Raw genomic sequence first — 21,798 nt, 5'->3', positions numbered from 1 at the left:
TTTTTTTAATGATTATCTTGTTATATCATATTAAGATCATCATCATGTAAATGCATCTTTATAAATGACTGGATACCCACTCACACTTAGTTTTCTGTTTGTCTCAAGGCCTCACACTCTAAATAGCACCAGCATGTCGAAGGCCTACCAGAGTACCTTTACTGGAGAGCTCAACACACCATACAGCAAGCAGTTTGTCCACTCAAAGTCCTCCCAGTATCGGCGCCTGAAGACAGAGTGGAAGAACAATGTGTATCTGGCACGATCGCGTATTCAGGGCCTGGGTCTGTATGCTGCCAAGGATCTGGAGAAGCACACCATGGTCATTGAATACATCGGTACTGTCATACGCAATGAGGTGGCCAATCGCCGTGAGAAGATCTACGAGGCACAGGTACATCAAGAAAATACTGGATCCAAAAGTACACAAAAAGAATTCCTTTTGGTTGAAAATTTACAGAATGCAAAAAAATTACAACTGGACAACACTTCAGGGCCAACAAAAAGAATCAGGTCTGTAAAAAAGAAAATTAAAGTTTGAATTGATGGGCATGTATCAACCTTTTCTGTTTTCTTCGTCTAACTTAGAACCGTGGGATCTACATGTTCCGCATCAACAATGAGCAGGTGATTGATGCCACTCTGACAGGTGGCCCAGCTCGGTAAGTGTTAATTTGTTACTTTTTGCCTCATTGTAAACCCTTGAGATGAGTAGGTTTTTTTTTTTTTTTTAAACTGACCTTTTTTTTTTTTTTTTTTTTTCTCCTTTCCAGCTACGTCAACCATTCCTGTGCCCCCAACTGTGTTGCAGAGGTTGTAACATTTGACAAAGAAGACAAGATTATCATCATTTCCAGCCGCAGGATCCCCAAGGGAGAAGAGGTGCGGTGCATTAAAAAACTGACCACTACTCACTCTTGCATATTGCCTTAATTTCACTACCTTTTGTATGTTTTTGAAGTTCATTTTAAAATCTGAGCTGCTGTTAACTGTATCCGTTTCTTAATTCCAGCTGACTTACGACTACCAGTTTGATTTTGAGGACGATCAGCACAAGATCCCTTGCCATTGTGGAGCTTGGAATTGCCGCAAGTGGATGAACTAACGAGAAGACAAAAAAATGGAGAACTTCCCTCTCACTGGTGCCAGAACACTCCTGCACCAAAGCCTTTGAATCCTACATAGCCAGTGCATAAGCTGTTCTGAAAGATATGGATGGAGGAAGGCTGGCCTCCGCCATTGATAGACTAAACGGTGAGACCTGTAGCCAAAGGTTTGAAGAGCATTAATCAATAAAAGCAACCGACCACCTCCATCAGCAGCAGCTTGATGGTGGACTGACTTTCATGTTTGGACTAGTGAATCACCCTTTCCTCAGCCAAAACCCTTTTCCCCTTTCGACTGTTCTCAATAAGCTTGCAGTGGCTGGAAAACAATCCTCAACATCTACCAAATGATTCTGACCCTCTGATATCAATACTCGTAGAGCAGAGCTCACCTGGAGCTGCGACAAAAAGCCATTTTAAAATACTAAGAATGAACTAATGATGCATTTTTATGTTTTAAGTCGGACCTATTTCCTGTCCCACCTAACCACACCTCCCCCTTACCTCCCAGAAAAGGCACTTTCCCATCAAGTCATCAATGAAGACAACACGGATATTGGCTAGCTAGACAATCTTGATGTGGCTCTGTGTAAGAACTACATATGATCGATGGAAAAAAGATGTAAGTTAATATAAAATTTGAGATGCTATTGATCTATGGCTCCAGAGGCACCAGATGTTCTGACTGTGTGGAGTCCCAAGGTGGGTTAGTTGGACCCAGTCTACCTCATTGATTTAGCGGGAAATAACTGCTTTGTATGAAAACTGTTAACTGCTACTGTGGAACCAGGGGGGAAAGGGGGAATGTTTTTATGGGCTTAGCCTTCTCGGACAAGCAGGGAATCTTAAGCAGCAGGTTTGCTCTATCTACTCTATGCTGATAATGATTTACAAAAATGAGCCAACATAATTATTCATGAATTATTTATACAGAGGAAATATATGACAGTTTTGATAAGATATTGCATTAAAATCACAATCAGAAGCTTAAGTGGGTGTCCTGTATGCCACCAAATCATTCTGGATATTGATGTAGCTTTTTCTTTTTTTTGTACTTTTTATTTATGCGTCTCAAAACCATGCTATTAGCTGTGTGAAAGCACAATAACATCCACCTTTTAAGTTGCTTAAGACAGTAATGGTGAGTGAATGGCTCTAGGATCACAGGACACAGTCTTTGAAGAAGACTATGAAGTCTAAAATTAACCAAGTTTGCTTGTCACTTCATACATTGAAGTTCCACTTGTTGAAAACCAGCCAGTGGATGCATGACTACTGTCCCATTTAATGCTTTTTATTCCCCAGCAACTCAAGTCTTTTCACAACTCAACCTTAAACTTTGAATCATGCCTCTTCCTCTCTGTATGATTTAGTGGACTGTTGTTAAACTTTACTGTAGTAAGTCTTCCTCTGCCTGAGTACAGCCTGCAGTGTTTCTACTTCCCTTGTAGTGTGCTTTTCTAGTGCTGGTACTGTCCTCTCGAGGCTGAACTGATGGCAGGGAAAGACTTATTGGAAAAAAGGGCATTTGTTTTCATTTCTATGTAAGATGAATGAAAAAAGTCTTTAAAGGGAGCTTTACTGAAACTCCACCTTCCCATACTACTTTGTTTCCTCCTTCCCCTAACCTAAGACCTCACATGATTTAAAAATGCAAAGTTGTACAAACTGTATATATAGTATATGCATTAGGGGACAGCAACTCTTTATCCAGCCCCTTTGTAATCAATAAAGTCAAAAGTGTAGAGAAATAAAATTGAAAAAAAAAAAAATCAACCACTGGATATCATTTTAACAAAGATAAAGCTGTATATAAATATAAATATATGTAAAATGGCAAACTAATATCTTTATGTATATGAACCAGAGTGTTTTGCATTTACCTGTTTTTCTATTAGTGTTTTTTGCTATAAGCTCTCAGAGATAAGTTTGTTAAAATAGGTATGAGAAAATGTCTGGTCTTCTCCAATCGGTTGCAAGGAGAAGCTGAGGTGATTACAAAACTGTTTGGATTCATGTGGAGAATCGTTAATTAAGACATGAAAATCACTTCTTGCATAAAGCAGTACAATGGTGCATAGCATTTGTATTTATGTAATATTGTTCGTGTTTATTTTCTTTTTATTTATGCTACTGCTTGTTGATTACCAAAACCTGTCCCTTAATCAGTTACAATTGGATTAATATACTCTTGAATGGAAAATCTTGAATTCCCTAGAATATTGTCAGTGTTTTTTTGTTTTTTTTTGGTTTGTTTTTTAAGTATCTTCCCTATAGAAGTGAATGTGTTGGTAAACCTTGTGAAATGGTTACTTGGCCTAATGTATGTTATGATGTAATACTCAAAGTTAATCCCATACTTAACCTGGTAATGAATTGCACTCTCTTAGTATAACGGAGAACTTCTTTAAAGTGGTAGATATTGATCAAGTATCCGAAGCAGTGATATATATATTTTTTGGTATGTTTCTATTTCAAGGGAAGACCATGACGAGACATTTTGCCGCTCACTGGATTTTAGCCTGAATAATTTTTAACTTCTCTGAATCTTAATTTAAGTTCTCTGCATATCTTATAATTTAATAAAGTTTGCTCAAATTGAAGGTTTTTTTTAACCTCACCTACTTTTTAAAAAGATGTTGCATCTGTACAGCAGAGATACTTTTAGGGAATATGAATAAATATAATGATCATTTTTATTGTATGTGGCATGTTTTGTATGGATATTATTTTGAATTGTACATATTTTTTTCAGGAAGCCAGAGGTTGCATCTCTTTATATACAGCTTTCCCACTCCCTTTCCCCTTCATCTTATTTCTTTGTCTGCTTTTGATTCTTGTAAAGGAAAATAAAATGCATTTTAAATATGTGCTAATTTTTCTTTTTTTTTTTTCTTTTGAACTCAAAATCCACAAAGCATTGACATTGACCTTGAAGGTTCATTCTTGACCTTTTGAAACATTAATTTACTAAAAAAAAAAAAAATCTTAATTGATATCTGGCAGAGCTTTCTGCCACATCTCATGGCCTTCATCACCTGTTGGGAGCTTGGTTAGGTTGTCATGGAGATGGTTTCGTCATCATCATATGACAAGTGTGGAACTTTGCTCGTGTGATTACAGGTTGAGGTTGTATATGAAAAGACCTAATTATCTGACCAAGGCCACAAGATGTGACTTAAAGCTCTTGGAAACAAATCTAAAAGTTGGACCACGAGTTACGAATTATCCGCAAAAGCATTCACTTTCGTTTCTTCTAGCTTTCAGGTTAAGACAACTGCCACTAACCCATGAAAAAATGCAATTTACTAGGTTCACAATTTCAATTCAAGTCAGTCTTAAAAAAAATAGTCAGGTGCCCATATGAACACAAACAGTTTTTGCTGGCTACAATCACTCCTCCTGTTGCCATTGGCCATTAAGAGATCTCTTCCTGATGGGCCTCCAATGTAAGTGATGGGGCAAAAAATGCGCAGTCCTTGTTCAAAATGCATTCCACAGTTTATCTTAAGTTAATCTTCTTAAGTTAGTCTTTTTAATGCATAATTCTCTCTTTGTCTTACCATCTGAGGAAACACAAAGGGAATTTTGCAAGTCTTTTTAGTACATAATTCCTTTTTCCTCCTTTTGTTCCCAGAAACAGTAACACATAGAGGGAGTAATGCATTAAAAAGACTAACTTTGTAAGATACCCACTTGATTTGATTAATACAGACGGCTGAAGCCTCACATTATCTTGAGATAAACTTTTAATATATTTTTGCATGGAACAAGGACTGTGGCTTTTGTTCCCCATCACTTACGTTGGAAGTTCTTTAGAAAGGGATCTCTTAAAGGGGAGCTCCACTGACTTTACAAATGTCTGTTTACAGTTCTATTTTGTATGTGCAAAAAGTTGTATAAAATCCTTTTGTGGCTCCAGTGGAAGCTGTGTAAAGTCTGATAAATTGCCTCAAGTCATTTGAGGCAACATCGGCTGAGGCTGAAAACTAAAAGTTTGAAAATTGAGAAAAAAAAACCCATCTCTGCTTGAGGCTAGCGGATCATGGTAAACATTAACGGTTACTGATATAACACACCTGAATCTCTGACCAGACTTGTCGGAAGATTAGTTGCATAGTGGGTAATGTAGACGCAAGGTTTTGACAAGGAAGAAGAATGCGCAGAATTTAAAAAAAAACAAAAAAAACAAAAAAAAAGACATCTCTGGTTTTGCTGCATCTATTTTGATCCTTTTTGAACTATCCATTGTGAGTTTGACAGTGTGATGGGAGTGCAAAGCTAAATCAGTGGAGCTTTTTAAAAAAAAAAAAAACTTCTGTATGCATGCTAAATTTTGCGACAGCTGTTGATAATGAAAACACCATACGATATCTTGAATGAGCAGCACAGTTGAACTCACAAATAAGAAAAAGAGGAATTTATTGTATATCATCTATATACACTTTTGAACTACTTCTGAAAAGATTTGCACAACATGATTTTTGAAATAAGTATTACTTATGAACAAGATGTCTGATAGTCATATACCCATGGCAACAAACCAAACATGGACAGGAGTTTTGACAATTTTGGTTCAACCGACAGCAGTCTCCCATTTCCCCTCCCAGCTCTCCTCCACTACGCTTTGCCTGCTGAACTTTTACCCATGTTAACAGTAGCAGCAACAATTTTGGGGTACACAGCCAACAACATTTAAAAAAAAAAAAAAAAAAAAGAAAGAAAGACAAGGAAGAAGGAAAGACAGATCTTAAGTTCCGCTACATCAGTGCAGAGGACCCAGTGTTCGAGACAACATGCAAAATGGATACCAATATGACACAGGGATTCTGGATCAAATGATGACATGGCTAACATTAACTAAAGTCCATGTGGACATTAACAGTGCAGAGCCGAACGGTGACAAATGTCAGTGTAATACTTTCATAGTCTTGTCTGCAGACACCTGCAGCTGCAGGCGACAAAGTAGAATGAAAACGTGCACTTTACAGCATGTCAGTCTTTGACGTATAACCTCTGAACTACTACTCATATCTAACTGTATGTTCCTTGTGTGTGAACTGTTAGCGGTTGTCTTTAGGATTGGGAGAATCAGAATTCAAGGTTTATATGATATATTTATATTTTATCCTAAATATTCCAGTGTCAATGAGTAAGAGATGTTACCCCGGAGGACGCATGTAGAAACAGTTCTGCATTACTGAGCTCTGAAAAGAACTCAAGCAATTCCATCAATTATACATTAAATTTAAGAAAAAAAAAGAAAAGAAAAAAAAACAGAAGTTGCAGCAAAATTATCTGGGATCAGTAGTACCACCAAATTGCCATGAGAGGAGAAAGTGAAAAAAAAGATTCCAGCAAATGACACAGTCTATTTCCGGGCACAGTTAGAAACCATGCAGACAGATCAAACAACAGACTTCTGAAAGTACCATTCAAGCAAAATGTCACACCGGTGCTTGTGGCATAAAAGGGGAGGGGGGAAAAAAAAAAAAAATGCATGTTTTATATACAAATCATATGTACCCATCAGTAGTGTGTAATGAAAGTCAAAAGAAAACACCCATCATTATGTCTTTACATAAAACACGAAATACATTTAAAAAAAACAAAAAAAACCAAAACAAAACAGTATTTTTCCATTGCCATTTCATACGCCTCTTATTTGCTCAGTGTGCACGATGTCATTGCCTGTCACCGATGGGGTTATGGCTACATCCATATTTGAACTGAGTGTCTTATTAGATGAACGCAATAACCCCTTGATCTTACATCTGAAAGATGGTGAAGACTTGGACTGAACTACATTAATTTTCATATCAAGACTCTGGCTTTTCACATCTCATCTCACAGTGTTCATCAATATGAAATAAAAAAATATCAACAAATAAATAAAAACACAACCATCCCAAACATTATCCCTGCCACATTTCAAACTAACACCAGGACTGGACCACATCCGTTATGTGATACCTGCAGGTCTCACACATGATGAGGAAGCTACAGTTGAGTGCAACTAATTTCTGTTTTTAGGATATTCAAGTGAGGGATTAAAAAGCACATTCTGGCTGTTCATGCTTAATAAACCAAATGTCCAATAACTGCTTTTGTCTAATGAACTACAGCCTATACCAGAGGACATCTGACAGTCTTAGAAACATGCTAGTAGTCCAGACACCTTTTACACACACAACTACAAACAGTGCTTCAGCCTCTTTCCCCCTCACACTCTGACAGCGACAGAATGTGATGTTGTGTGGCCAACAGATTATGAAGTTTAGCGTTATTATTTTTTAAACTTAAAACCCACAACATGCTTGACTCTTCTGGACAAGGTTAGTCCTTCATGGGAAAATTTGAGAGAGGTAAAAAAGATCCAAAAAAAAAAAAAATCCCATCACTGTACAATAGTAATAATTCCTGCCATGGGAAATGAAGACAAAAAAGGGCGAGTGTGATGATATTAACAGTGGTAGTGCTGTAGTGTTGTGGCCCATGGAGTAGGGGGGTCAAAGGGAACAGGGAGGAGACACAAGGATCAAAGGGAGATTGAGGGGGGGGTCAGGAGGGGTAGGGGTGATTCTCAGTAGTTTTGGCTAAAAAGGTGAGGTAGGCCTTGTCACAACTTGGAGTGTGGCTTTAAAACTGGCAGGGTTTTCATTTGCAGTCTGTCTTTAGTGTTTGTTTCCTATGGGAGTGTGGTCTGGTTGTGCGTCTCCAATGCGTCTTTTTTTCCGCCACCTGGTGCTCACATTTTGACATCCTCCTCCACGCTGAGCTGAGACAGAGTTTTCTTGATGCGCAGGGCGGTCAGTCTAGCCGCTCCGTTGGCGTACCAGCACTCCCTCATGATCTTCCCCATCACACGCAGTGACTGCACAGGAAAGGAGACAATGGGTCGGATTGACAAAAAAAAAAAAAAAAAAGTTTTAGTCTAAAACATTCTTGCAGCAGGGTACCTACTTTTAAAGCTGGTGGATGATGACTTCAAATCAATTATGATGACAAAAACTAATTCCCTACTGTGGAAATATTATAAATCAATCCTTCAAAGTTTAAGGGGTCAGCTCTCAGAGAAACCTTTGTACCTACATTAGGAAAATAAGGCCTGTGAAAACACTATTCAATACATTTTCAGCGGTGACCCATGTACTTTTTATGAAAAGATATAATACAATAAAATAAACTGTTGGACCTTTTATATGATATAACAAACACCGTGGAAAAACAAAATTATAAAAAAGGAAGTAAAATTAGACTATCATATTAATTTAATACTCCCCGGCAACACTGATTTAGAAGCCTGGATTACTCAACAGCCACTGAATGTATTTTTTAGAAAACTGTCAGTGCAGTTGTTGGATTTTGGAAAATACATGGTGTGAAATACCTCATAGCTCTGCCACCAGTTGGGAACATTGGGCCTCAGTTTCTGGTCACACACCACCTTCCTCATCTCCTCTATGGAGGGGTCAGACGGCACGAGGTCATAGTAGGGCAGCTGGTACTCCTCGTGGATACCTGCAGTACACAAAGGAGAAGCCTTCTAAGTCTCTGGTTTCATGTTCCTGTTCATTAGATCGATTCCTTCATGTGAAGAACATTTAGTTTTTTCATCAGCTGCCGTCTGCGGTCTTACCTCCTGCATTGCACCGACGTGCAATTTCCCAGTAAACCAGGCCCAACGCGTAAATGTCAGCACACTTGAAGGAATCAAAGTGTTTCATGTTGATGGTCTCGTCCAGAACTTCTGGAGCCATATACCTGGGGTGGACACAAAGGGTACAAGCAACAAATAAGAATTTTTATATGACCTTTTCAATGATCATGTTCAGTGAAATTCAAGGTTCAAGGAATCAAAATTGTGATGTTTAGGGATAATACAGGTCCCTGGTCAAAAGGTCCCAATTTTTAATGGCCACCATATCAGCACAAATAAACATCCATCACTGGGTTTTCCTGAAAGGTCCAAAGAGCTTGGGCAAATGAATCAGTCTGGCTAAGATATTTAAAAAATGAATAGTCACCAAATTTTCAAAGCTATTAGTTCATTTCAGAATAATAAAAGTTTAATTTTAATTTCATAAACTTCCATCTAGTTAAAAAAGGATAAGGCTGGCGAAACACTCTATTTTTGTTACTGTCGACAAATTCCATAAAAAGACCAAATGAAACAATGCATATCTCGATACTTTCCAACTATTCTCCCCTCTTTGTAGCACTCAGCCCCAAGGGAAAGGAAATGATTAAAAAACAGCGTATGAATACATAGTTTCATTCTTAGTAAGGCTACATAATTTCCCAAAACGGATGGGCACTGTAGTTCTTAAACACATTTTTCTCAAACAGGAGTATATAAAGCATCTGTTTTTGTTTAGAGCTTAAGACAAGTAGTCACTAGTAGGAATTTACAGCAGCAGGACAGTGTTTAATGTGGGACTTAGATTACACTGACCATATTCATTGTAATTAGCAAACATGTCTGACAGTTGAATAGTGTGGCTCATTAGTGCGTTTTTAATAGTTTTTGGACACCATGGAGGCCTAAGGCACCGAGTAATAATATGGCTTTGGCTACACTGACAATATTTGTTGGTAGGATCTTTTCACTGCTGTTTTTGATCTTTACATGGGATTTGCTGACAATAATAAAAGACTTCACCTTCAAATACCTGCAGGATCCCTAACGGATAATTAGATTTGCGTGCTTATGAGTGAATGAGTATGGAAACATTTACCTCTTCGTGCCCACACGCTGGTTTGGTGCTATATCGATTGTGTCTGTGATGGACTCGTGGCGGACTGCCAGGCCGAGGTCAGCTATGGCACACATGCTGTTCTTCTTAACCAGGATATTTTTAGACTTGAGGTCACGGTGAGCAATGCCAGGCTTACCTGCAAGAGAACAGATAACACATCATTACATTTTCCTAAGGAGCTCGGCAGAAAAAGCACACTAGCTGAATGTAAATAACTGATGCGTGCGCTTTCGCGTTTCTGCTGCGTTCAATTGCTTATTCACCGTAGTCGCTTCATGCCGCGTTTTAACATGACAAGTTCATCTCACCCTGAGTACCGAGGATCTCCATGTGTAGGTGTGCCAGGCCGCTGGCAGCTGACAGCGCAAGTTTGATCATGCCCTCAATGGTGACAGAGTAGTGGTTCAGGTAGTCAAAAAGAGAGCCATGCTCATGATAGTCTGACACCAGCCAGAGCTGAGTCCATGTGCCATTGTCTGACAGAGAGCAGAAAAACAATAAGAGTCAGCGAACATGCAATTCACATGTAGGAATATACACATGATATTAAATCTCACTCAGTTATGGTTGCTTAAACTAATAGTGAGAAGTTCAAAATAAAATTTCTAAACATCAACAATATGGTTTCCTTTTACCTATCTGTACCTCCTTTTAATTTAGTTTGCAAATGACATATTCTTACTTTAACTTGATTGTAATGTAGGTGGGTCTAGGAATTCACCTAAACAATGTTGCTTTCATTGTATGTTTTGGACAAATTTCTGAAACATTCATGTGAATGGTCCAAATCTTCACACAGCCCACAATCTTCCTCACCTTTATTGTCTGCAGCAATGAATCCTAAGATGTTTTCATGTCGCAGCATGATTGTCTGGTAGATCTCGGCCTCTCTGAACCAGGAGCGCTCCTCTCTGGATGAGAAGATCTTCACTGCCACATCTCCTCCTCTCCACTTCCCTCTCCACACTTCACCAAAACGACCTTTTCCTATTATCTCCTGCAGCACAATGGTCCTGGCCACCGTCCGCTGCACAAACAGGGGTAAACCTGCAGGGGGCAGTAGAGAGACAGACAAAAAAATTAGCTATTGTTCCCTGTATACTTACTTTGTAGATGCGGGGTGGTGGAAATACCCGCAGAGGATTATAGGTCAGGATCGTTTTCACTAGTGTTGCAGTCGAGTAATCGCTCATTTGCATATTTTTTGATTGACATATGAAGAACTGTTTTGCTACTGCTCTTGCTGACAAGAAAGGACACATAAATATTAAAGAAAATTTGTTTTCCAAAGACAAATACATTTTTCTCATTACATCAGGTAGTCAGCATGAACTGACCAGAGCCTGATCCGGAGGTGGACATGTCATAGATGAGGTCCTGCAGGGTCTTGTCCTTGGCCAAGTAGAGATGGTCACAAGAGGGGTCCTCTACCTCCAGCCTCTGCCTGTGGCTGTAGGCCCTCTGGTGATACTGGAACAGGAACACGCCAACCATCAGCAGCACACATAGCAGGAACACCGGCCCTGCGATGACCGCCACCAGCTCCACTGGCCCCCAGGGACTTCCTGGGGCCGACCAGCCAACCCCCTTTGTCGGGACTAGGATGGCAAACGAAACATACGGAGAAGCAGAGGAGATTAAATTATACTGTTTCAATGTTAAACAGAAAGAAGTCTGATATTAATGATGGAGCCTCACCTGGGATTTTTAGGTCAAAACTGTTGCAGTAATCTACATAGCAGCAATGTGTGTTGAGCACGCCTTCGGCACTCAGACAGTAGAAGGGCTGTCCAGGGGGAACCAGGTTGTCCCGGTTAATACAGATGCGTACGTGTTGCTCCTTCCCCTTGATATAGTATGTGGAAGCCATGCAGGCGCCATCTGTCTCACACTCATAGCCTGTCGTCTCACAGTTTGTGCAGTTACAACGCAGAGCTGCAGGAAAGGACAGAAGTGAGTTAAGTAAATTACAATTTGTCAGATAGAGGCCATTTCAATTCTCCATTTTGTCCCACAGGGGGCAAGCTAACCCCACAGGTTCAACACAGGATGTAAAGAGTTTAGTGTCCCAGTCTGCTGTAGGCACTTTGTGACATGCAGACACAGAGCTTGGAGTTTAGCAGCCGCAGCCAGACAGCCTTGACGGCCCTGAAATCAGATCCTTCACTGCAGATGAACCCAAACACGCAGGGTAGAGACGGACCTGCCCAGTGGGACAGACAAAGTGAAACACAACAAGGGGAGAGGGCTCCTGCCAAATCCCCAATGCAGCATTCTGCTCTATGCCTGTCCTTTCTTTCTTTCTCACCCTGACACAGAGAGCTGCAACTGTTTAAGCTAATGAGACTGGAGTTTTATTAAACACAGTACACTCCTGCGCAGGGACCTATTAAATCTGACAGAATGGAACTCCTGCCGCCACCATAATAAAAATACAATGGTCCACCTACACACTCAAATGAGGTCAGTGCCAGAAAGTCCGCACAAATCTGCCACATCTAAAACAAAACCGGCGTTCGTTGGGCAACCCAGAGAGCAAGAAACTGCAAACTGATTAGATTTGGAGTGAAATTTGATTTTCAGTCACAGCACACATGCTTCTCATTTGGAGTAAGGTCAGCACAGAAGGCTTCTTCCAAGGTTTTGTACTTCCAAACAGTGCAAAGCAGGACCAGGCAAGGTTAAATGGTTGTGGGACTAGTTTTCACATGGGTATAACACAAGGAAGCAGCTAAACGCAACTGAACCCCAGTCAGAGGTAAATGATAAACTGTCTGACTGACAACAGGGCCGTGAGTGAGGCCTGACAGGCCAAGCGCTGAACCTTGGTCAAAACAAAGGCTGGACCACTCAAGACTAATCGCTGTGGACTTAGCGAAGACAAAACCATCGTACCAACAACGACAGAGGAGGAGACACAAAGCAGAGAGGAATTTCAATCGTTATTCTTCAACAAAAAAAGAGGCTCAGCATCGATTGGACCGCTGACAATGTCTGGCCTAGAGGAAAGAAAAGATTTTAAGAGTGGCAAGCTTCCACTAATCCTCTGTCTTATCCTGAGGGTTTCTTTGACCTGATGAGCTCACTGATCTTCCCTGTTTGTACCAACTCTCTGTCAAAAGGTGTCAGCAGATTTTAACACATTCTTGAAACAACTGAGTCGTTACACCACAAGGCTTTTGTTCAATATGGTTTAGTTTAAAAAAAAAAAAAAAAAAATGCTCAAAATGACTGATATACTGATTATGAAATGTAACATCTAAGTGGACAAAGCCACAAACCCTGGTGTCATGGGAGTGGTTTCTAATCATCTGAACTGGGAGGTTGCATTCTGCGTGGGAGCATTTTTTGCACGTAGCATGTGTGCTGATGTGTCTATGCTTGTCGACTGAGTGGTAACTGGAAATGTGGAACATTTGAAGCAGTGTTTCAGTAATATTTCTCATCTGTTTGGTGTTTGTGTGTGTGTCTTTCTCTCCGGGAGGTGAGCGGGAAAGTGGCAGGAACTCTTGGTGGAGTGTGTCCAAATTCACTAAAGTTCGCATGCAGATGGAATTTCCTGCAGATTACACAGAGGTGAAGCAGGCTGGGGCTGATAAAGAGAGAAAAACAAGCCCAGTGCCACATCACGCTAATCTACAGTATTAATGGTGCAAATATTTTAGCTAAAGAGAACAGATGACGAGTAACAGCAGTAGGTCAAAAAGCTGGACAACACTTGATATCCATCAAATTCAGACGACTTGAAATCCTCCTTCCATCAGGCCCCTGTTTTGGAGGCCCTCTGTTTACTGCTTCTCATTGAAATAAAATCAATCTTTAGCAAGTGAGTTCAGACAGGAGCCATTTTTGATCAATCCATCCTCAAAGCAAGAGTGACATTAAAAAAAAAAAAAATGTTTTTGAGAGGAGTTTCTCACAAGAATCAAACTGAAGACTATATATGTGTTCCTACGACAAACATATTGCACCAATATACAGCAATAAATCAACTACAGCAAGCTGATAAGAACACCATGATCTGAAAAGAACATGCGCATTCATCATGGAGAGTCTGTGTGTGGTAAGACAGACGGTACACAGACATATAGACAGAAGCTCAGGAAGGAAACCAAACATGGCTGAAAACACACACATTCCCTTCTCAAGTCTGCCATGAATGGTTTGTGGTCTACCAAGAGTTTGGTTTGTGGCAAGTCTTCCTTTTGGTTAAAGGCTACCTTGTGGCTATAGCATATGTAGGCTGCCTCCACACAAACAAGCAACACTATGGCTGCCAAATAAAGAACATCTATGACAGAATATGTAATTTTATATATTTATAGAGATAGAAACCATTTATAGATTAAAAACAACTTAATCCCGTCACCTAACAAATTAAAGTAATTCATCACATTGAAGCAAAAAATCCCGTGAACCCAATAAGGTCACAAAATAGTTGTGCTCATTGATTTGTAACATTGCCCATTACAACCAGAGATATTAAAGGGATACCGCTATAGAAAAACCTCTATTACCACAATGTGAAAACTTGACCTGAAAATAAGAGGTATAATCAAACGACGTCCAAGTAAGAACTCCTGGCCCACTAGCATTTACCCAAATGTCATGTTGTTTGCTCTGCATATCTCACTGGATTCAGAGCAGAAGTGTTACAAAGCTAGGCTAGGAATAGTATCAAGCCTAAATATAAATGGATCTGAGTAGAGGCTGGGTGCATGTGGTTTTTGAGTGAACTCTGCTCTTGCATCCACATAATTGGTGGTCTTTACACTGGTCCTTTGTGTGGAGATTAAGACAACATGAGGAGGGATTGGACTGGCCCTGCATGAACAAAGAGCAGAGTGGAGTGGGGGAGCGCACTTCCGCGTGGAGCAGTGAAGGGGGATGGGTGGCTTGTAGGGTACAGACCGAGGTTAACAGCAACAACCCTGATGTTTGGGGGCTGCTCTGGACCAGACAGGATGGGGGCTGGTCCCAAATTGGGCAGGACAATACAGAGAGGAGGGAGCAGGGGGGTACCCAGCGAACTTACAGAGCCCCCCAGCTGCGATTGAGGTCTACCCAAGTGACCAGCTGTGACCGTCATTAAAACCCAGTCTAGACTTTGACTTACAGGAGGGGGTAAATAACAGGAAAAGGGATCAGTGGAGGAAAAGGGGAGAACACAGCAAAAAAAGTTACTCCTTTGAGCTGCTAGTGTGTGAAGTTCCTATCATTCCGTTCATGTTGAGACAGGAAATAGCAGACGTAGTGAGGAAGGGATTAATAAAACATTACTGCCATAACCGGCGTCACCTTAATGTGGACCCAACAAAAAACCACAGCCTAGTCCCATTCCAAACAACTTTACACATTAACCTTGATGATCGTGTTTCATGTTTGCGATGTGTTGTTCAGACTTACTCTTGCAGAGCAACCCTGTCAAAACAAAGGTGAACTTTCAAGTATGGTAAAATGATAAAGTCTGCGGAAAATACTCTTAAGCGAGCTCAGCGCAGTGTTGCAGGGCTACTCAAACTCAGTGGGTTTCTGGGGGCAAAGTGACGCAGACAGAGACAGTCTGTACGGGCGTGTGTTCGGGGAGCAGAGCACCATTACCAAAATGCACTGGCTGAAATTAGATCCATACAGATACCAGACTGAGAGCTGATCAAGACAAGCAGACGCCACCAGACAGTGTGAGTGCAACACACACATGGGCGCACACACATGCACACACTACAACTGTGTCCTAATCAATGCTAGGGGAAGGAGGAAAGTCATTACCTTTGTCTGCATTTCAGGGTTAGATTACTGATCTGATTCAAAAGTGAGGTCTCTGGGGCTGAGGTTGCTCCTACTATCTCTACAAACCACCACCCTCTAGGCTACGTCTGTCTGTCTGTCTGTCTGTCTGTCTGTCTGAGTTCAAAAGGCATACAATTGTGAGCACAGGCTCAATTCAGGCTTGCTGCTGATACCGGTGCTCAAATTCCCAAACTGGTCAGTGCTGCCTCTTTAATGGCCTAGTATGTTACACTACTGTGAGCCAATTTATCAGCCATGTGACTTGAGCCTAAAAACCCTTTGAGTATTAGCAGACCAGAGACTTAACAATTACTCTTTTTTTTCCCCCTACAACTGTTATTAAAGTTTTACTCTGGCTACAGCTATGGTTGGGTATCAAACCACTGTTTTGGTACTGAAAAACAAAAAACAAAAAAAACCCAAAAATAAAATAAAAAAATAGAATCAGACTCAGTAGAGCGCATATCTCCGCCAAGGTGAAAAAAATACCCTATTTCGCAATGTTAAGGAAATTGAGAAAAAAAACTTTTCCTGGATCCAACCCTTTAACGGGATCCACACCAAAATTCAATGGGTTATTCCCCAGCCCATGACCCACCTCTCCACCAAGTTTGGTGCAAATTGGTTCGGTACTTTTTTCCTGCTGACAAATAAACAAACAAAGCAACTAGAAAATGCGCCCAGAAGAGCGCAGACCTCCACCAAGGCCAATGTCAAAAAAGATACACCAGACTACAGAGGAACATTTTTAAACTCATCGGGATTTGCCCCAAAATTTAATGTGTTATTCCCTGGCCCATGCCCCATCCCTCCACCAAGTTTGGTTCAAAAATCCGCTCAGTACTTTTTACATAATTGTGCTGACAAATGAACAAACAAACCAACAACCAGACAGGGGTGAAAACATAACCTCCTTGGTGGAGGTAAAAAAAAACAAAAAAAAACCCAAAACAAAAAAAACTACTTTGACTTAAGTAGTGCCTAATTAGGCAAGTTTTTTTTAATGTTTGCTTGGGTTTAGACAACATTTAACAGCTAAGACCTTTGGCTTCTTTCTTAAATGAAAAAAAAGAGGTTTATAGAAAAAAAAATTTCAATGTATGGTATTGAAAAAAAGTATACTTTAGTATCCGTACTGAAGCTCATGTATTGCATTGGCATTAGTATAGAAAGTTTCCAGACAATACCCAACTCTCACTTCAGTGTAATATTAACTCCATATTGAGGGCTACCATTTTTTACAAGAATTATATTTTACTTAATTTTAAGACCTAGATTTTTTGGTTATGCAAGCTTTCACTGTCTAAATTGCTAAAACAAACCAAACAGAATAAAAATATTTAACAAAAAAGAAAACTGACAAGTCATCAGAAATACCATTTTAAATCAAACACTCTATATCGTATACAATGATCCCATGGTGTTGACAGTGGAAAAACAAAAAATGATTATAATCTACTGTTATTTTGCCAACAGTGCATAAGAAGATAATGTTATGACACCAAAACAATTTCTTCTGGTTATTATCATCATCAAACATTCCAGCCCCATCGCTTTGCTGTTGTAGGAAATACACAAGAACGGTCACAAAAGGTTCTGCCATATTACTACTGAAATCTTACCATCCTAATAAAATTACATTTACTACTCAAAAAAGGAACAACTTTGCATAGTGGAGTTTATTCCAAGAATTATTGCCTCACTGCCATATGAAACACACTTGGGCTCTTTTTAAAGTAATGTCACCATGGAGGCCTGAGAAAGGCTAGAATGCAGAGGTTTAAATTGTACTTCAAGAACTAGTTAGATAATATACGCTCACACAATATTCACCAAGCAAAAACAATCTTACCAACCACACCAATCAAAGCAAATCATTGTCATGGCAGTATTGAAGATAACTTGACAAGTCGACTGCACACCTTCAAGCAGAATATAGGAGGCAGAGCAGGTCTAATCTGCATTCCAACAGCAGCCAAAAAAAAAAAAAAAAAAAATCATGCACCTCTACAGAGAGACACTTACTGGAGGATGTGTGTCAGGTTTAGCCCTACAGACATGAACCTGAATAGCTACTGGGTCTATCTGCGTGCACTATGACAATAACAACTCTCTATCACCAAGAACATAAAGTATGGCAAAAACACCAACGCGTATACTACAAAGACCCTTTAAACAAAGTGCTCTGTATAAATTAATGGCATAGAGAAGCGGGCAACTGAGAAGTGGGCAGGCTCTGCGGTGGTAGTAATCCCTTGTGGTTCAACATCAGTAATGGCGGAGCTGGGTCAGTCAGAGGCTATGCTGTCTGCTGTAGCAATTAGGGCTCTGTGCCTCTGGGCCAACGGAGGTCATTAACAACACTGGTCATTATGGAGGGAGAACTAGACCACCCCAGACCTGACCTGACCTTGTCTGGCTCAGTGCCACATTATAGAAACTGTTGGTAAACACAAATAGCTGAGGAGGAGGTTTTGGGCCAGGAAGTAACATGACATGTTATACAGGTGATGTGCAACTTCATTTGATCATGATTTAGCTGCAGGGATCCGGCAGCCTAAAAATCCATCTATCTAGAGTGGGCCTCGACAACTGCTACAACTTTATCAGAAAAAACAAAACAACTTTCTCCCATAACAGGTCTGGAAACACCCCCCCCCCCCCCACACACACACACACACACGCGCACCAAATTCTGTTCTCTTTACATGCACACACACCTTTGAACCAAATAAGTTTCAGCCTTTCTCCGTACATTCCCTTGGCTCTGATTTAATGGGCAGGTGTACACATGTTCCAATCTTACTAGCTCATACTTCCTCCACCTGAGCTCCTTCACATCAAATTCTACATTAAACAGCACCTGTAGCAGAGGCAGTTCCTTCAACAAGTTGAGAAGGAAGGATTTTTTTTTCTTCTTCCAATCACCCTGTCTTTGATTTAAGCAGAGGCATATCAGGCAATGACAAGACTCTGGCAGGGCTGGTGATAGTATGTGGAAGGGCTACTAAAAGTGAGTGCAGAGTTCAAGAGATAACAGGAGCTCAACTAACTTAAGGCCTTCTTTTAACCTAGAAAAACAACAACAAGAACAACAACAACAAACACACACACACACACACACACACACAGCCAATGTTAAAGTTTTCTTCAGCTCCCTGTGGTGGCAGTGAGTAAGTGAAAGCAGAAGTGGGACCACAGATAACAAAGTACTGATTAAATTCTGATAAAGCACCAGGCCTTTTATATGAGAGAGACAGAGAATGGAGAGCGGGAAGAAAAGAGAAAGAGAGGGGCGCGCCCTTCCTCACGGCAGTGTGGTTGACAGTGCCCATATCACATTGCTACTGTGTTCAATGCACCCAGGCAGACTGTGTCACGTAGACATGTAATGGTCATAACACCACTGACTCCTAATACTTATGAAGTCAACAACACGTGACGGATTCGTCAAACCCGCGGGTAAAGCGTATACTCAAAAAACAAACAAAAAACAAAAAAACAAAAAAACATACTACACAGCCCTGGAATCTGCTCTAGCACAGCTACTTTCAGGTTTGTCTGGTTTCAGCGTTTGCATGGTGTAATCCATTATATGGCGTGAAACCATGGCTCCAGACAGACTTGTGGGCCCCTTACATGACAGACCCCGCCAGCTGGACAAACCCATCATCACCCCCCCCCCCCGTCTGCTCGGGCCACACACCCACCCCCACTTTCCCCTCACACATAACTGTTAATGTTATAGTAACCCAGGCAAACAAAGCCATTCAGGTGTGATCATTTTTCCCAGCATGCCATACATGAAATGATCAACCTTTGTGTACTGTGTCCTTATCTAAACTAAGCGGGGGAGGCATATTTTTCTGATTCTTGGAAGGATGACTCAACTTTTTGAAGCACAACATACACTCTAATAGAAGACAATGAAGTCAGGATATTTATTCTGGCACACACAACTGAATTTTCTCGTATTACCTAATTTATCTGCTGAGTGGCAAGTTGCAACAAGCTAAAATAGCCTTAAAATACAGAGACCACAGGAAGATCAAAAAATGGGGTTTGCGTAACACGAGGCATGATAAAAATGCTTGTCTAAAATAAAAATCTATCAAAACCTTATGTTAAAGTTGGGTGTTTGGCACAAAGTAAAAGATGAGCAGACATTCTGTGGAGGCACAAACACACTAGTTTAATACAACACCTGCCCATTCTGAGACAGTGGTGTGGAGCTGGGTATCAGCTGCTCCGGCGGGAGGATTCAGACTTAAGCAGCCCCATAACTGGTGCCTCAAAAGACCCCACTTGCCACATTTCCATCACAATGAACCCAGACTTCAACTCTGACTTCTGTCTGGGATGGCTGAATGCACGGCTGTTGTCACCCTATGCCAGCATTCACTTTCTGCTGGAGGCCACTAAGGAGCCTTTTCACTCCTTACAAATGGACCCCAATGGAAGAGCTGCCAGTATTTACACTCAAAAACACATTTTATGCACAAAGTAGGTTAGGCCTTTCATTCAGAGACCGCTTTCTGCTCTTTCCAGTGCCTCGACACAAACAGAACCACCATGTTTTTGTTGTGGTTTAGCTACTTGCTCCGCGTTCAATACCGACCGTCGGACACGTCGGATTTTGCCAGTCGATATAAATCACAATCAACAACAAACCAACAGCAATTCTTTTGTTTCGGGGAAACGGCAGCTACGGTTTTGAGGTCAACGCTAGCTACATTACGGTTAGCCGAATCGCCGATACAGAGCGCCATGGCGATGAGCGACAACAGGCGATGCCCAGTCCAGGAAAACACATCGAGACAAAAGCCGGAGAGGTGCTCAGATGAAACTTACCATTACCGACGGCCACCAACCCGAACAGGGCCGCCAGCGTTAGGGCAATTTGTTTTAGAGCCATTTCTTCCGAATTCCCATCTCTCCGCGATGAAATGCGTCCTAAGTGTGTCGTTATCAAACACGACCAGACCTGAAACACAACCACAGTCCGACCGCCAGCACCACACCGCCAGATACTCACTCGCTCTCTCTCTCGCTCGCTCGCTCGCCAGCCAGCCAGCCAGTCAGCCAGCCAGGCGAGTGACGTGTTTAAAGGGGTGTGTGTGTGTGTGTGTGTGTGTGTGTGTGAATGTTTAAAGGGGAGGGCTGCTTCCGCATGTCCGCGTCTGCCACCGAGGTCAGGGCTGTATGTTGGAAATAAGAAGTCCCACGTTATCTGGAGACAGAGTATGCAAAATATGTACAGTAACTGTGCAAAAGCTCTAGGCGGCAAAAGTGAAGTGAGGATGCCTTTGAAAAACAATTCCGTGAATAGTTTTATTTATCAGATAACCTCAAACAACGTGCACTAAACAGAAAATAGCTAAATCAGATCAAAATTTGATGTGACCTTTCTTGGCTTTTAAAACGGAACCACTTTTCCTAGGTACACTCAAGATTGGATCACTAACTTGGTCAAAGTGGTGCCCAGGGGCCCCAGACCTCCAGAGGCCCCCCAAAGCCCCAGAATCACTACATATAATTTGGATCTAAATAATCTGAGCAATCAGAAATTAGTTAGAATATTGCAACACTTAAGTACAATATCAACTATGACCGGTCCTCCACTCTTCATGTTGTAGCCTTGTCTTGTTTAGGGAATTCTGTCAAAATCTAGTTTTAAGACCTCCATGGTTTTAGTTTATATTGTGGTCGTTTGCTGTAAAGTTGTGTTTTATCAAACTTAAAATTGGCTCTCTAAGACCATACCATCTGTTTCAGGGCTCCTTGTGGCCTCCCTGAGGGTAGTGTGTGAAAGCATTTACAAACCTGACTGTCTATTTTGCTAAACAGTTGTAACAAAGATCAATACAGGTGAGTACCTATTTAATATAAAAGAAAATAAGGAACAATAAAGTAAATAAATTGAGTATAGGAAATCAGAACTTAATAAAAAGAAGCAGAATATCTCGTTATGATATTAAAGTCACTTAAAAAAAGAAAGATAAAAAAGACAAAGAAATTTACATTAAACAAATGATGGACATGCAGGTGTAAAGTACAACATCTGACTTTCCCATATTTTCCAAAACTTTTCCTGTTGCAGAACAGAAATATGTATTCTTTCTATCCTAAAGATATCTTAAGGG

At 40.8% G+C, this 21,798-nt stretch overlaps 2 protein-coding genes across 5 annotated transcripts in view; one reads left to right on the top strand and one right to left on the bottom strand.

Annotated features, from left to right (window-relative positions):
* The window catches only part of kmt2d (lysine (K)-specific methyltransferase 2D), a 32,313-nt gene extending 28,366 nt beyond the window's left edge, over nt 1-3,947 (top strand). For all 4 annotated transcript variants that reach the window (XM_040153863.1, XM_040153865.1, XM_040153862.1 and 1 more), the window contains exons 52-55: nt 109-394; nt 589-662; nt 774-882; nt 1,013-3,947. In XM_040153863.1, the coding sequence (XP_040009797.1) occupies nt 109-394; nt 589-662; nt 774-882; nt 1,013-1,105 (562 nt within the window). In that variant the 3' untranslated portion in view covers nt 1,106-3,947. The remainder of the gene's footprint in view (nt 1-108; nt 395-588; nt 663-773; nt 883-1,012) is intronic.
* A 1,564-nt stretch (nt 3,948-5,511) lies between these two features.
* On the bottom strand, nt 5,512-20,702 carry acvr1ba (activin A receptor type 1Ba). The gene is made up of 9 exons (XM_040153469.1): nt 20,507-20,702; nt 11,564-11,800; nt 11,203-11,463; nt 10,682-10,912; nt 10,174-10,341; nt 9,845-10,001; nt 8,746-8,870; nt 8,497-8,627; nt 5,512-7,980 (listed from the first exon to the last, which is right to left on the bottom strand). Exons 1-9 carry the CDS (start codon nt 20,568-20,570, stop codon nt 7,855-7,857), a joined length of 1,500 nt encoding a protein of 499 aa, XP_040009403.1. The 5' UTR covers nt 20,571-20,702; the 3' UTR covers nt 5,512-7,854.
* Between the last annotated feature and the right edge of the window lie 1,096 nt (nt 20,703-21,798).

The sequence above is a fragment of the Xiphias gladius genome, chromosome 18 (assembly GCF_016859285.1).
Source record: "Xiphias gladius isolate SHS-SW01 ecotype Sanya breed wild chromosome 18, ASM1685928v1, whole genome shotgun sequence".
NCBI classification, from domain to species: Eukaryota; Metazoa; Chordata; class Actinopteri; order Istiophoriformes; family Xiphiidae; genus Xiphias; species Xiphias gladius.
The sequence above is the reverse complement of the archived record's forward strand: the minus strand, read 5'-3'. Positions and strand labels throughout refer to the sequence as shown.